The sequence below is a fragment of the Aquila chrysaetos genome, chromosome Z (genome assembly GCF_900496995.4).
Source record: "Aquila chrysaetos chrysaetos chromosome Z, bAquChr1.4, whole genome shotgun sequence".
NCBI classification, from domain to species: domain Eukaryota; kingdom Metazoa; phylum Chordata; class Aves; order Accipitriformes; family Accipitridae; genus Aquila; species Aquila chrysaetos.
In genome coordinates this window covers 73,738,352-73,752,284 of record NC_044030.1, presented here as the reverse complement: position 1 = coordinate 73,752,284, position 13,933 = coordinate 73,738,352, and the positions used below count along the sequence as shown (strand labels likewise).

At 41.5% G+C, this 13,933-nt stretch overlaps 1 protein-coding gene across 1 annotated transcript in view; it reads right to left on the bottom strand.

The window, feature by feature from the left end:
- Nucleotides 1-9,170: 9,170 nt before the first annotated feature.
- The window catches only part of CPLANE1 (ciliogenesis and planar polarity effector 1), a 61,877-nt gene continuing 57,114 nt past the window's right edge, over nt 9,171-13,933 (bottom strand). The window contains 4 exon segments of the mRNA XM_041120886.1: nt 9,171-10,272; nt 10,686-10,855; nt 12,263-12,346; nt 12,691-12,803. Of these exon segments, the coding sequence (XP_040976820.1) occupies nt 10,129-10,272; nt 10,686-10,855; nt 12,263-12,346; nt 12,691-12,803 (511 nt within the window). The 3' untranslated portion in view covers nt 9,171-10,128.

The window sequence follows — 13,933 nt, the reverse complement described above, 5'->3', positions numbered from 1 at the left end:
CCAAAACACCACAAGGAAGGGGGACGATTATGTTCTGAGCTAGAAAGCAAATTACTTTTGAAGGTATTGCTGTACTTGAGGGAGAGAGAGGGGATTCCTTTCCTTCCCTTCATACTGAAATCCGTGTGGAATAATTGTGGGAGAGGTTGTCACTAAGTCTGTCTGTGTTCAGCCTTCAAGTCATCCAGACCAAACTTTCCGGACCAACTACATACAGCCTTCTACACACTTACTTTTTCTGTGTGGGAAACTCAGACTAGTACTGGATGCTCCATGGTTAGTGGAAGTTTTTCCTACCCTCAGTTTTAAATGGTGGCTGAGAAACCCACTCAAACAGGCCACTTCCTTAAGTAAGTGGCACATTAAATATTTTTAGGAGGGTACACATCGTTTGTCATCATAAGGCATGTATTTCTGTCAGCAGGCCCTTTTCAACTTTGAGTACTTTCTGAACTTACCTTCCTTCTATTTTTTGTGTCTGTATAAAGAAAAATGCTTCCATTGTTTTAGCTTATTTGAGAATGTTCCAACAGAGGATCAGAGTAGACTGTTGCTGCCTTACCCCTTCTGCCTTACATAAAGCAGTGCAATATGATTTCAAAAGCAAGTTTCAGGGTTGTATTTATTGTGTGGGTAGTAGGTATTAATGAAGATTTGTTCCTTTTTCTTACAGGTTTTTTTTAAAAATGGTAGTGCAGACTTAGCTTATGTACATGTTCCAATGCCATGCAGAATTTCTTGAAGCCTGCGTAGGATCTTTAAAGTAGCTTATTCCACAGCTGAACATGCTCTCTTCCATCTTCAGAAGGTGTGAGTGTGGCTTTGAGGAGGTAGGAAGCCCAAAACACAACTACCTTTCCTTCTATGTTCCCCATGAAATATACCTATTTCTCTTTCTTTACTGAGGCAGTATTTTTTGAAAGAAAACATAGATGCCAGCCTTGTATATCTTAAGCTGTCTTTTCACATAATTTGACATCTCTTTAGTAGATCCTTAATTTAAATATCTCAGCCAGAGCTCTGACAGAGAGACTGACTTCTGCTGAAGTTCTGTATCTAAATGCAGCCAATGGCAGCCAGTGGTAAGTACCATTTTCTTTATTACTCTCCAAGTCCCTTAGTAATCAAGATTTCATATTGAAGAATAAAGACTGTCAAAGTAGTATCTTACTTTTGTAACTTTGTCTTTTTCCTCTTCCTATTTTAGTTCTTCTATTTTCTTGGGGGTTTTCACTTGGTGGTGGGTGGTGTTTTCAATATCTCTTTTTGGGTTTCGGATTGCAGGGGTTTTTTTGTTTTGCTATTGTTTTGTTTTTCTTCTTTTTAAACTTCCTGGAAGAAAGTTTTTTTTCTGGAAGAAGTTAGTTTTGGTTTTTTTTAAGCTTTCTGACTGAAGCTACCAAAGAAACCAAGGATGAAAACATATATTAAGATGTAAAATGCATGAAAATGAAGTACAAAACACAGAAAAAAATTGCTTCAAACAGTCATTCTTATAAAAAGGATATCTAAATTCATGTTTCTAAGTCTATATATATGATTTAACCCAATAAAATAATCTTATGCTTAAAGGCGTGAAACTTCAGTATCTTTCAGTCAGAAGGAAATGTCTCGCTACTCGACTGCTAAATGAAATTCAGGTTTCTTCAGGTGGGACTCCAAAAAAGTGTTAACTCTGCTTAAGGAAAGTTAAAATTGCTGTAGCTTGTCCCAGTTGAGCTGTTCTAAAAATTCAACCGTTCTTTTTAAAACACTTTTCCTCAATTTCTCATTTTTCTATTAGCTTATTCTAACTAAGTATGCATGAGATTATATATATTCTATTTCCCACATTTTCCTTCTCTGTATTTCCATATGTATTTTCTTAACTAATTGTTATGTCCATCTTTCTGCAGTGATCACACTCTAATTGGCTTCTGTGCAGAGCTTTTTGCTTAACAAGCAAACAGATACATCAGAATTTCTCTCGTGAAAACAGGACTCTGCTAGTATTAATTTTTCCCTCCCTGCCTCCCTCCCTCTGCATCTGTCTTCAGCAGACACTTGGAAAACAGGTGGATGCCACCTTTGCAGAGTACAGTAAAACTGAAGTTGGAGTGAGCCCTTCAGTCCAAGGCTCAGCCAACTGCAAGCTGTCACGCGGCATGCTCTGCTCTTCTTTTCACAGATGGACAATGTCTCAGTTCATTTTCCTGGTAGGACCAATGGGATACTTGCTCTCGCCGAGGATTGGACTGTTGCTGGTGGTGGCTTTGCCAGAAGTAAGTGTTCATATTTTGCTTTCATCTAGTAGTCAGAGCCAGTACACTACCTCTGCCAAGCCTTTCAGAGACCTTCCAAAACTTACTTGCTAGTTTTCCTGCTGTAAGTCAGAAGAGGAAGAGGTGTTCCAATTCACCTCAGCATGCTGCTATGTTCCTACTAATTCTGGACCTCCCTTTGCTCATGGGATACCAGAGGGAAATCCGATTACATCAGCATTGCTCAAAAAAAAAAAAAAAAAAAGGAAGTACTTCAACTGGTTCACAAGAGAGTATTTCTACAGATAAGGATTTTTTCATACAGAGTATTGTTTGCTCCTAAGACACTAGAACCTTTTTTTGAAGAGAATTTTTTTTTTACCTGCCTCCTGTGAAATCATCACCTACTGTTCCCTCCCAGCTGTTACATTCTCAGAAGAGAACGATCAACAGAATATCAAAATACTCCAACACAGCATCCAACCTGTTTGTATGTGTTAAAACTGCTCCTCTTGGCCTCAAAAGGGTGTCTTGGACTTGCATCACTCTGCTGTGTCCATGTTGACTTGAAATCCATTCTCATGATAGACAGAGGTTATCTCAGTCATCAGGAAGGACAGTGTAGCCACCTACCCTGAGTTAAGGATTTTAAGGCAATGCTACACTTTTTCGTTAGCAGAGCATTGCTGAGGTGGCTGTACCTTTTTTTATTAAGTAAAAATAGCCTGTTTCCATCACACTATTATTTGCTGCTGATGCAGTTCTTGAGACACTGAAGAGTCTTCACTGAAGGTGTGGAAATTGCGAATGCCAATATTGTTAGAATAAATACCAGTTTCCTTATACCAGGAGCCAAAATCAGCCAGTACATCTTGTTTTAAAACAATGAACCTTTTCTGTCAACAGCCTGGCCAATGGAAGGATGCTTTCCACGCTTCTCAAGATTCCAACCTGCTCTAATTTACATCCCTCTTTGTCCGTGTATCACTGGGACATGTTTTAGCTCTCTCAAAGTTCCTCAGTGACCTGTGGAAATTCATGGCTGGGGAAGATTGAGTGAGCCGCATTTTGGAGAAAAGAGCTTCTGTTCACAGCAGCACAACATTGGATTGTTTTGCATTCAATGAAATAGAAATTAAAAGTCACTGCTATGAAAACAAAACAACAACAACAACAAGGCTACGCTTTTCAGATATTTTGGAAAAGCTCTGTGTCTCATAGCATAAGAGATAAAGTCATGCATCTTTTTTCATCAACTCCCAGTCATGAAAGGGCCTTTTGCTGCAGAAGGTAAAATACCACACAGTTTTCTCCCTCAACTGGGAGGGAGACTCAACTCCTTTGCTGGCTGTTTACTGTTAAAAACACAACTTAGGGAGACTGAAAAATTATCGTGTCTTTCATCTACAGCTTTTTTCAGATATGGGCTATGAACCAATACATTGTTATCTGAAGAACTGCTGTAAGAGATTGCTATTTCATGAGCGCTAAAACTTTTGGATTACTCTTCAGAGTCATTTATGGGGAGGGACTAATGTCTCATTATTTCTTAAAGAAACAAGCAACTGATTTGAGAATCTATTGACTTTTTTCTAATAGCAAGATCATTTTGAAGAAAGTAAAAAATGGAATCATAGAAACATTTAGTTTGGAAAAGACCTTCAAGATCATCGAGTCCAACCATCAACCATGCCCACTAAACCATGTCCTGAAGTACCCTGTCTACTCGCTTCTTGAATACCTCCAGGGATGGTGACTCAACCACTTCCCTGGGCAGCCCATTCCAATGTTTGACAACCCTCTCAGTAAAAAAGTTTTTCCTAATATCTAACCTAAATCTCCCTTGCCTCAACTTGAGGCCATTTCCTCTCGTCCTATCGCTTGTTGCTTGGGAGAAGAGACCAGCACCCACCTCACTACAACCCCCTTCAGGTAGTTGTAGAGAGCGATAAGGTCTCCCCTCAGCCTCCTCTTCTCCAGACTAAACAGCCCCAGTTCCCTCAGCCGCTCCTCACAAGACCTGTGCTCCAGGCCCCTCACCAGCTTGGTTGCCCTTCTCTGGACACGCTCCAGCACCTCCATGTCTTTCCTGTAGTGAGGGTCCCAAAACTGAACACAGTACTCGAGGTGCGGCCTCACCAGTGCCGAGTACAGGGGAACAACCACCTCCCTGCTCCTGCCGGCCACACTATTTCTGATACGGGCCAGGATGCCGTTGGTCTTCTTGGCCACCTGGGCACACTGCTGGCTCATATTCAGCCGGCTGTTGACCAGCACCCCCAGGTCTTTCTCTGCCGGGCAGCTTTCCAGCCACTCTTCCCCAAGCCTGTAGCGCTGCATGGGGTGGTTGTGACCCAAGGGCAGGACCCGGCACTTGGCCTTGTTGAACCTCATACAGTTGGCCTCAGCCCATTGGTCCAGCCTGTCCAGATCCCTCTGTAGAGCCTTCCTACCCTTGAGCAGATCGACCCTGCCTCCCAACTGGGTGTCGCCTGCGAACTTACTGAGGGTGCACTCAATCCCCTCGTCCCGATCATTGATAAAGATACTAAACAGAACCAGGCCCAAAACCGAGCCCTGGGGAACACCACTTGTGACCCATTGCCAACTGGATTTCACCCCATTCACCACAACTCTCTGGGCTCATCCAGCCAGCCAGTTTTTCACCCAGCGAAGAGTACACTTGTCCAAGCCATGAGACGCCAGCTTCTCAAGGAGTATGTTGTGAGAGACAGTGTCAAAGGCCTTGCTGAAGTCAAGGTAGACAACATCCACAGCATAACAGAATAAACAATCCAAAGCCCGAGTTGCATGAAATCACCTCACCTCAGTGTCTACCTAGTGAGTGGAAGTCTGGCGACAGACCGTGTGGTATGTTACACCATGTGTAAGGAAGTCTTAGTTCAAGGGTTGTTGTGTTTGAAACTGCTTTCAGCTTATCTGGAAGACTTTCCATTTGCAGCCCTTCCTTTATTCTAGCAAAGTGGTGCTGAAATTGTTGTGCCTATATCAGCTGTTGCATAAGCAAAACTTTTTACTTTAGGTTGGAGCTAATGAAAGACAGGTTGTGTATTTTCTTGATACAACGGAACCCTTCACTACTTGGAAGGAACAGCTCTGCTTCCCTCCCACTTGAAAAAAAGATCAACCACTTTTATTTGGTGCAACATACGCTGATATGGCCATACAATTTCTAAAGTATTGATTTCATGATTACTTAACAGCAAATTTTAACACAGGCCTCACCTGGGGTATAGTGGGGATTTCTCTTGGCTGACGTGGGATGTACCCCCCCGATGAACACAACTGGCAAACTGGTAACAATGGACGAGGAGAAGGCTGAGGTACTCAACATTTTTGCCTCAGTCTTCACTGGCAATCTCTCTTCCCACACCTCTCGAGTGGATAGGCCTCAAGGAAGGGACTGGGGGAACAAAGTCCCTCCCACTGTAAAAGAAGATCAGATCTGAGACCACCTGAGGAGCCTGAACATACTGAAGTCTACAGGACCTGATGAGATGCATCCTAGAGTCCTGAGGGAATTGGCTGATGTAGTTGCCAAGCCATTCTCCATCATATTTGAAAGTCACAGCAGTCAAGACCCTGGAGACTGGAAAAAGGGAAACGCTGCACCCATTTTTACACAGGTTAGAAAGGAGGACCCTGGGAAGTACCAACCTGTCAGCCTCCCTTCTGTGCCTGGGAAGATCATGGAACAGGTCCTCCCAGAAGCTATGCTAAGGTACATGGAGGACAGGGAGGTGATTCGAGACAGCCAGCATGGCTTCACCAAGGGCAAGTCCTGCCTGACCAATCTAGTGGCCCTCTATGATGGAGTGGCTACATCGGTGGACAGGGGAAGAGCTATGGATGTCATCTATCTGGACTTCTGTAAAAGACATTTGACACAGTCCCCCACAACATCCTTCTCTCTAAACTGGAGATTTATGGATTTGATGGATGGACTGTTTGGTGGATAAGGAATTGGCTAGATGGTTGCATCCAGAGAGTAGTTGTCAGTTGTCCAGATGGAGGTCAGTGACGAGTAGTATCCCTCAGGGGTCTGTATTGGGACAGTACTGTTTAATATCTTCATCAGTGACACAGACAGTGGGATCGAGTGCATCCTCAGCAAATTTGCAGTGACACCAACCTGAGGGACAGGATGCCATCCAGAGGTACCTGCACAAGCTCAGGAAGTGGGCCCATGTGAACATCATGAGGTTCAACACGGCCAAGTGCAGGGTCCTGCACCTGGGCCGGGGCAAGCCCCAGTATTGATACAGGCTGGGGGATGAAGGGATTGAGAGCAGCCCTGCCGAGAAGGACTTGGGGGTACTGGTGGATGAAACACTAGATGTGACCCAGCCATGTACACTTGCAGCCTAGAAAGCCAACTGTATTCTGGGCTGCATCAAAAGAAGCGTGACCAGCAGGTCGAGGGAGGTGATTCTGCCACTCCACTCTCATGAGACCCCACCTGCAGTACTGCATTCAGCTCTAGGGCCCCCAACATAAAAGGGACATGGACCTGTTGGAGTGACTCCAGAACGGCCTGGAAGATGATCAGACAGCTGGAGCACCTCTCCTATGAAGACAGGCTGAGAGAACTGGGGTGAGGCGATTTCATACAACTTGGGCTTTGGCTTGTTTATTCTGTTATTTTTTACTTTCTTCAAAATGATCTTGCTATTGGAAAAAAATCAATAAATTCTCAAACCAGTTGCTTGTTTCTTTAAAGGGGGCCTACAAGAAAGCTGGAGAGGGACTTTTTACAAGGGCAGGTAGCGATAGGACAAGGGGTAATGGCTTTAAACTGAAAGAGGGTAGATTTAGGTTAGATATAAGGAAGAAAGTTTTTACAATGAGGGTGGTCAAACACTGGAACAGGTTGCCCAGAGAGGTGGTAGATGCCCCATCCCAGGAAGCACTCAAGGTCAGGTTGGATAGGGCGCTCTCTGAGCAACCAGGTCTAGTTGAAGATGTCCCTGCTCCTTGCAGGTGGGGGTTCGACTAGATGACATTTAAAGGTCCCTTCCAACCCAAACCATTCTATGATTCTACTCTATTATCTAAAGAGGTAAGAGCCTCATAAGAGGCTATGACAAAAAAAAAAAAAAGATGGCAAATGTGAGGCAGACTTCAAAACAAAATTAGCAGAAAGAAAGTGAACTGGATAAAGAAGGAAAATGGTATTTACCAACTTCCTCATTTTCCAAAGTTTCAGCTTCTGTAGTTTGGTGTTTGCGGAGAATCTTAAGCCTTCAAATTTGAATATGAGCATTAACTTCTACTTCAGTTCTGCAAGAGAGACTTTGATCCTAAAAAGTTAGCAATAAGGCAACTAAATTGTAAAAGAGGTGGGATTTGTAAATACGTGTACAGTTGCATTTTGACCAGAAATCTTTACTGAGGCATTAGAGAAAAAAATATTTTGAAATGTTTTTCTAAAAGCATGCAATGATTTTAGGAATTAATTTAACAGGTTTTGACATGTTTGAGCCTCATAGCTTTCATGACAGCAGGCACTTCTGGAGGCATTTCTTAATGTGCATTTAAAAATTTCATTTAGAGACTGGCAGAGATAAAAGCATTATTTGCTCCTCTCAGAAGACACGCTAAAAAGTTTCATCTCTGGCCCTAAAAAGAAAAGCATCATAGAAGAGAAAGTGCAAGAAAACTTCTCTTGAGTCTGTGGAAGCAGCAGGGTTAAGAGACAGCTTTCGATGATCCTATTCCCACATGTCAGAGTGCTTTTTCCTACTGCTGTGACTTTGCAGGTGCAGCTCTGCCCTGGCACCTGCTTCCATCACATCGCAGGCAAAGACTTAAGTTTAGCACTGACCTCCTGGCTGCGAGGTCTTCGAACTGCCTCCCTGCCCTTGTGCTAGTGATCTGTGATGCTGTGGATCAGCAGACAGGTAAGAAAGGATTTCCTTCACCACTGTTAAAATGAAGTGAACTGCTCATTTGAATTTCTTCTTCCTTTAGCACCACGAGATGCATTGCTTGAACAAAGCGGATGAGCCATCTTACTCCCGCAACCCCTCAGTAAGGAATGACCTTTCATTTATATCTGAGTGCTGCACTGCCACAAACAATATTAAGGAATAAGCTACTTGATGAAAGACTGTAAAGGTTCTTCAAACATCCTTACAAACAGCATTCTTATGCCTTGTTTCTGCATCCCGCCCCCACCCCCAAACTCATCTGAACATTTTCATCTTCAGACATCTACTGTCAAGGTCTGAATTCTTTACAAACAAGTAAAACCCCTTTAGGGGAGCAGGTACTGTCTTGGTAGCCTGTATAACTCAACTGCTAGCAAGCTACCGCATTTGTTATCTCCAATCTTGTCTGGAGATTAAATTATTATATTTAATAAGTTTGCACATTGCAGCATATCCATTACCATTTAATGACTGTGATGCTGCAACTATCACCCAAAACCAAGGCTGAGTCTGATACAGCTTTCACAAGCCTTTTAGGACAAGTCACTGTCTTGTCCCTGACTGCTTGCTCTTCCTTCTCACAGCTGGCTGTGATCATAAGGAGACTTTCATACTTGGCTGAACCAGGATTTTTCAGATTTTTTCCCACCAGGAACAGAAGACATTTACCTGATGATTTCTTTGATGCCACTCTGAAGAAAGACAGTTTTGAGACTTTGAGTGAAGTCACAGTTGCACGCTTCCAACTGGCTCTGAAGGTACTTGCCCTTTTCATTTGGAGATGATGACTCCCAGTACCGAATTTTGCCCTCTGGCCACTCCTGTAGGACGAGCTGATGCTGATTCTGAGGACTGCTAAAAAACACACAGCCAGTTTTGATATTCTGAGCCTACAGAAGTTGTCAATTCTATCCTGATACATACGTAATCCTGTAACTGGCTTTCTTTGAACCATATTTCTTGATTGCCAAGATGCAGCTTCACTCAGAAACATGCAATATTTATTTTTTTTTTACACTAAGTATTGGGTGACAGTATTTAACCACTGAAAATTAACACACTTCCATTAAATATTCAAATTTCTTCACTACAAAAATAAAAACTACTGCTGTTGGGAAAGAGTCACCACAGCTGCATCTGTTCCAGCTACCACAACTAGCTGATGGCCACTGAACATACAGGAAATTTTTCTACGAACATCTGGGGGCTGCTAGAAGACCTCTAACACAACAGCATTATACAGATGAACGAACAGTGATATTTTTCTTTATGTCAGTAAGTACTTGTCCTTAATGTCTTAAACTGGTGTCTGATTTTCCTAACAAAAGTCTGTATTTCATTTCTTGCTGCATGACTATTTTTACCTCTTTCTATCAATCATTCAAACTTTTTAAGATTTCTCTAAACTATTGTACAAGTAAGCTGGGTTTAAAATACTAGGGTAGTGCACGTGCACATGTACAGTCATAGTGGTACCCAGCAATAGGTGTACTCTGTGTGTAAATCGCTTTACAGGAGAAACTAATAAACTCACTTCTATTAAATCAGTTTATCACAATTGTTAAGTTACAAAAATAACTTCATCCCTAACAATGCTAAATATTAAATACAAAGGTAAAACAGTTGTGCAGTGCATGTAGATGTATGTATGTTTTTATGTAAAGCAGCTGACCCAGAAGTTCTTGCTTAAGACTGTTGGTCTACATTTACCAACTATATTTAGTTCTGGTTGACTTGAAGACATATGGAAAGCAAACTACATGTTCAGGAGTTGAATTTCATCTAGCCAAGACTACAAGCAGTGAGAGTTTCTCTGTTGCTTAAGAAGAAAACCAATGCAAGCCTCATTCCATTTTAAGTAGAACAATGATTATTTTAAAAAATGAGTCCAAACACCAGCAACTATTTGGAAGTGCACAGCAGCTGAGAAATCTTGTTCACATGTCTTCCACATCTGCTACCATAGCCTCAATTGCATTCCAGTCCAGTTTGCTGAGGATGCTTCCTGTGCTTTCAGAAACGCCATCAGTGTCGATAACGCCGAGAGGAGAGAAACTCACAGGATGCAGTGCAGATGCCTCCTGGAGGAAAAGAGGAGCTGAATCATTGCTTATCATTCATGGATGAGACCTCTGTGTAGCCAGTAGAAATGATTCCATTCTTTTCAAACATGTCCTTATCAAGTTATATATCTCATTATTCTGCAATAAATGCAATTTATTTTCCTGCTTACGCACTGCCACTACTGTCTGTTGCCTGGACAGACAATGTGCCCACGCAGTTGTTATAAAGAACATTCATTTTCAAGGCCCACAAGAATGATTTTGCTTGTAAAGACAAAATGTTACTCTGTTGAATCACCATCACTTATGTCCCTCTGCATCTATCCCACCCACACATTTTGAATGGAGAACGATGTTTTAAAAAAAGCAGAAGTAAACAAAGTGTTAAATGGCAGGCATCAAATCATTCCTAGAGTAAGTAGACAACCTACCTGAAACAAGGAGTCATGAGTATCTTGAAGTATTCTTTGGATATCATCAGGCACAGTCCAAGGACTTACTATGTCTCGATCAGCCTCTTGATCAACATCTTCTGTCTGAACTGCAGTGGCAACATGTGGAGGCTTTTGTTCTGATGTTCTGCTGACTCTATACTCAGCAGCTGAGGAGAAAAGAAGCCAACCATAGCACTGTAATATTTCTTGCTGTTTACTTCTGATGTCTTGGAACTTCTCCAAGAGCAGAAGCTCCAAGTTCTAAGAACTGAAAGCTGTGTGTAAACACATGTAAAAAGAGCATGCCCTGTTATCTTGAACTGATGTGGGGTTATGGTGAGAAAATGATGCTGGTTCCTTCCCCTTCCAGCCTCACGCTCTGAACTGTCTTCCCAGGGCAGACCATGAAGTGGAATAGGACTACGCATGGTGCCTCCAGCATCCAGGTCCTGTAGTACAGTCCCCAAAAAGGGACATTGCTACATTATTTGATAGAACTATATAAATCCTGGATTTGTGCCTCTTAGAAGACATAGAACTTTAGTGAAACCCTTAGCAGTGATGGGATACAATGCAGAAACAGATACAAGAAGGTGATGTGAAATCAGAGAAAGATCAACCTGTATTTAGCGTTTAAAAAGAGAATGTATGGAAAGGAGGAGGAGAACGACTTTTCACATGCATAGAGGTGAGTGAGTGATTCAGGAAAAACACCCATCTGCTTACTACTGCTTCTGTCCCTTTCCTGCACTGCCAACTCAAATAAATTGACATTTGACTAGCCAAAAAGGATCTCTATTATGCCACTAGTATAATTCTGGTGTAAGGGAGAATGGAATCAACCCACAGTATTTCCTAAGTTTCACACTGATTCTCTCCTCAACCTTTTTCTGTCTGATCAGAAATTCTGCACTATAATCAAGTCCTGCATCTGTTAAAGAATTTGATTAGGAAGAAACATTTATGTGAGGAAACTTAAGTGGATCCAGACCTACACAGATAGGCATAGGGAAAAAGAATCACTAAAAGCCTAAATTTTTTTTACAACAAATTCAGTCTTACATTTTTCCACTCTAACATTATGACAAAATAATATCTTAAATAAGTACTGTACAGAGGGATAACAAAGACAATTCCTACTTTAAAGAGCTCAGAAAGTAAGCAGGATAGAAAGGTAAGGGAGAGGCACAATGCTTGTGTACTGCACTGCTAACTAACTCCCTCTCTGTGGGTTTCAGCTGAAAGACAGACTCAAGACGTCTGTCCCTCATGACTTTGTAATGCCTGTTTCAGGAAATCACTGAAATCCAGCACGTTTGCTTCAGTAATCTTGGAACTGCCATCTGGCTAAAACCATTCAGGAGGTAAACAGAGGTGATTGATTAAAATATTTCATAAGTTTCTAATGAAAAGGATTTTTACATGGGGGAAAAATGATTTTTATTCTTCTAAACTAAAGCTGTATCCAAGGCCCGTGTTGCATAAAGTCTACCCTGAAATGTGTTCTCTGGGTCTTATTTTTCCCCTGTATTATGTAGCTGAACAGCACTATGTCATTGCTCTTTATAACTTACAGTGTCTAGAATTAACAGGACAGTTTGCAGCATTTCTAATTCTTCCCCTGGAAGTACTCTTCTGTAGGAGCATACAAGCATTTCCTGGAAAGACAAAGAAAGCATTTCCTCTGTCAGGTGCAGTAGATCAAAACTACTCAAAAGATGCCTCAAAATTTTCATGTATGAGCTTGTTTCCTGGATTACACAGTAGTCTTGATATGGCAAATTAAGCTACTTTGGGTTTAGAAAGAGATGATAACTAGAAGTAACTCTCATCATTTAACAGGCCAATGGCAGCACAGTTGCAAAAACCTCAGGACAGGAAACCTCCAGGATTATAAATCTGACTTTCTACATAGGTATTAAAGCTATTCCCTCCCAAAATCTGGTAATAACTTGAAGATTATCTTCAGTATGTGCCTTCATTAAGAAAATTCTGTTCTTACCCCTGGACTGTGTTAAACCAAGAGTTGGGGTGAAACGATGTACTTTTTGACCAAAGCTGGGTTTGGCAGCGATTCTGCTCCTTTCTGACACAACAGGACTGTTCAGATGCCCTCTACAACAAGAAAAAAGAACACAAAACAACAAAGCCCCAAAACTTACCACTGTCTACTACATACCATTCCTCAACACAACTTAGATCTAACAGGGGTTATTCAGATGAGGCAAAAAGGCCACAGAAATCACCTTCAGCCCACTTAGCTGAGGATCAGCATCACACACTGCTTGTGGGAACAATACACCTCACCAGAAACAGAACTGCTGGCAATAACAGTGAAGACATATCAAATTGGCTTTGCAAACAGCCAGTTTAGGTCCAACAAAACTTATTAGTTAGAAGTTACTGCCACTCCTAAGGTGGCTTCCTGCATGACATTTCTTAGTGCTTCTGATTCTGGCAGGGCTGATGTACTTAAACCGCCCTCAGACACCACCAGCAGGCTCTGTACAGCACTGACTACATTCAGTTTAGTGCTCTATCCTGGAACTTTACCTATTAAAAAGAGATGCAGAAATATTTAAGTCTGGATCTTACAAGATTATCTGAAGTACACAGTTCCTCCTATTATTGTGGAAAAACTTAAAATTTTATGTAGAAGAAGAAAAAGTATAGTGCAATATACACCTGGATTACATATACACACACGTGACATTAATGCCATCAAGTAGAATAAATTTACAAGTTTATAATACTCAAATACCATCATCTCCTCAAAAGGCAATAAACACCAAAGTGCAAAAGAAAGAACAAGTAAAATCCCATGTAATGAAAAAAATTAGAAAGGAATAGAGTAAATCTAGAGTTTGCTGACCTCAAATTTAAGTCATCTATATGCATTTTTATACCACCTAAGTAGTGGTATACTACTTTTATACCACATAAGTAGTATTTTTATTTGCTTCTTGCTTGTTACTAGATACTCTTCAGATCATTGACTATGTTGCTGGCTATAGTCCAGTGTAATTGCAGTCAAATGAAATGGGTTAGGACATTGATTACAGCTCCGACTCTAGAGTTGGGTTATTCTGTGCTCCGAAAGACATTTTTAAGGCTCCCTCCAAGATTTGCACTAGTGGTTTTAAGAAGATTGGTACAGGAACTTAAGACTCTTCTGATCCAGACAGAGAGTATCTTTGATTCTGGCAGAATATAAAGCTTCTCTCAAGCTAATCCTATACCAACTA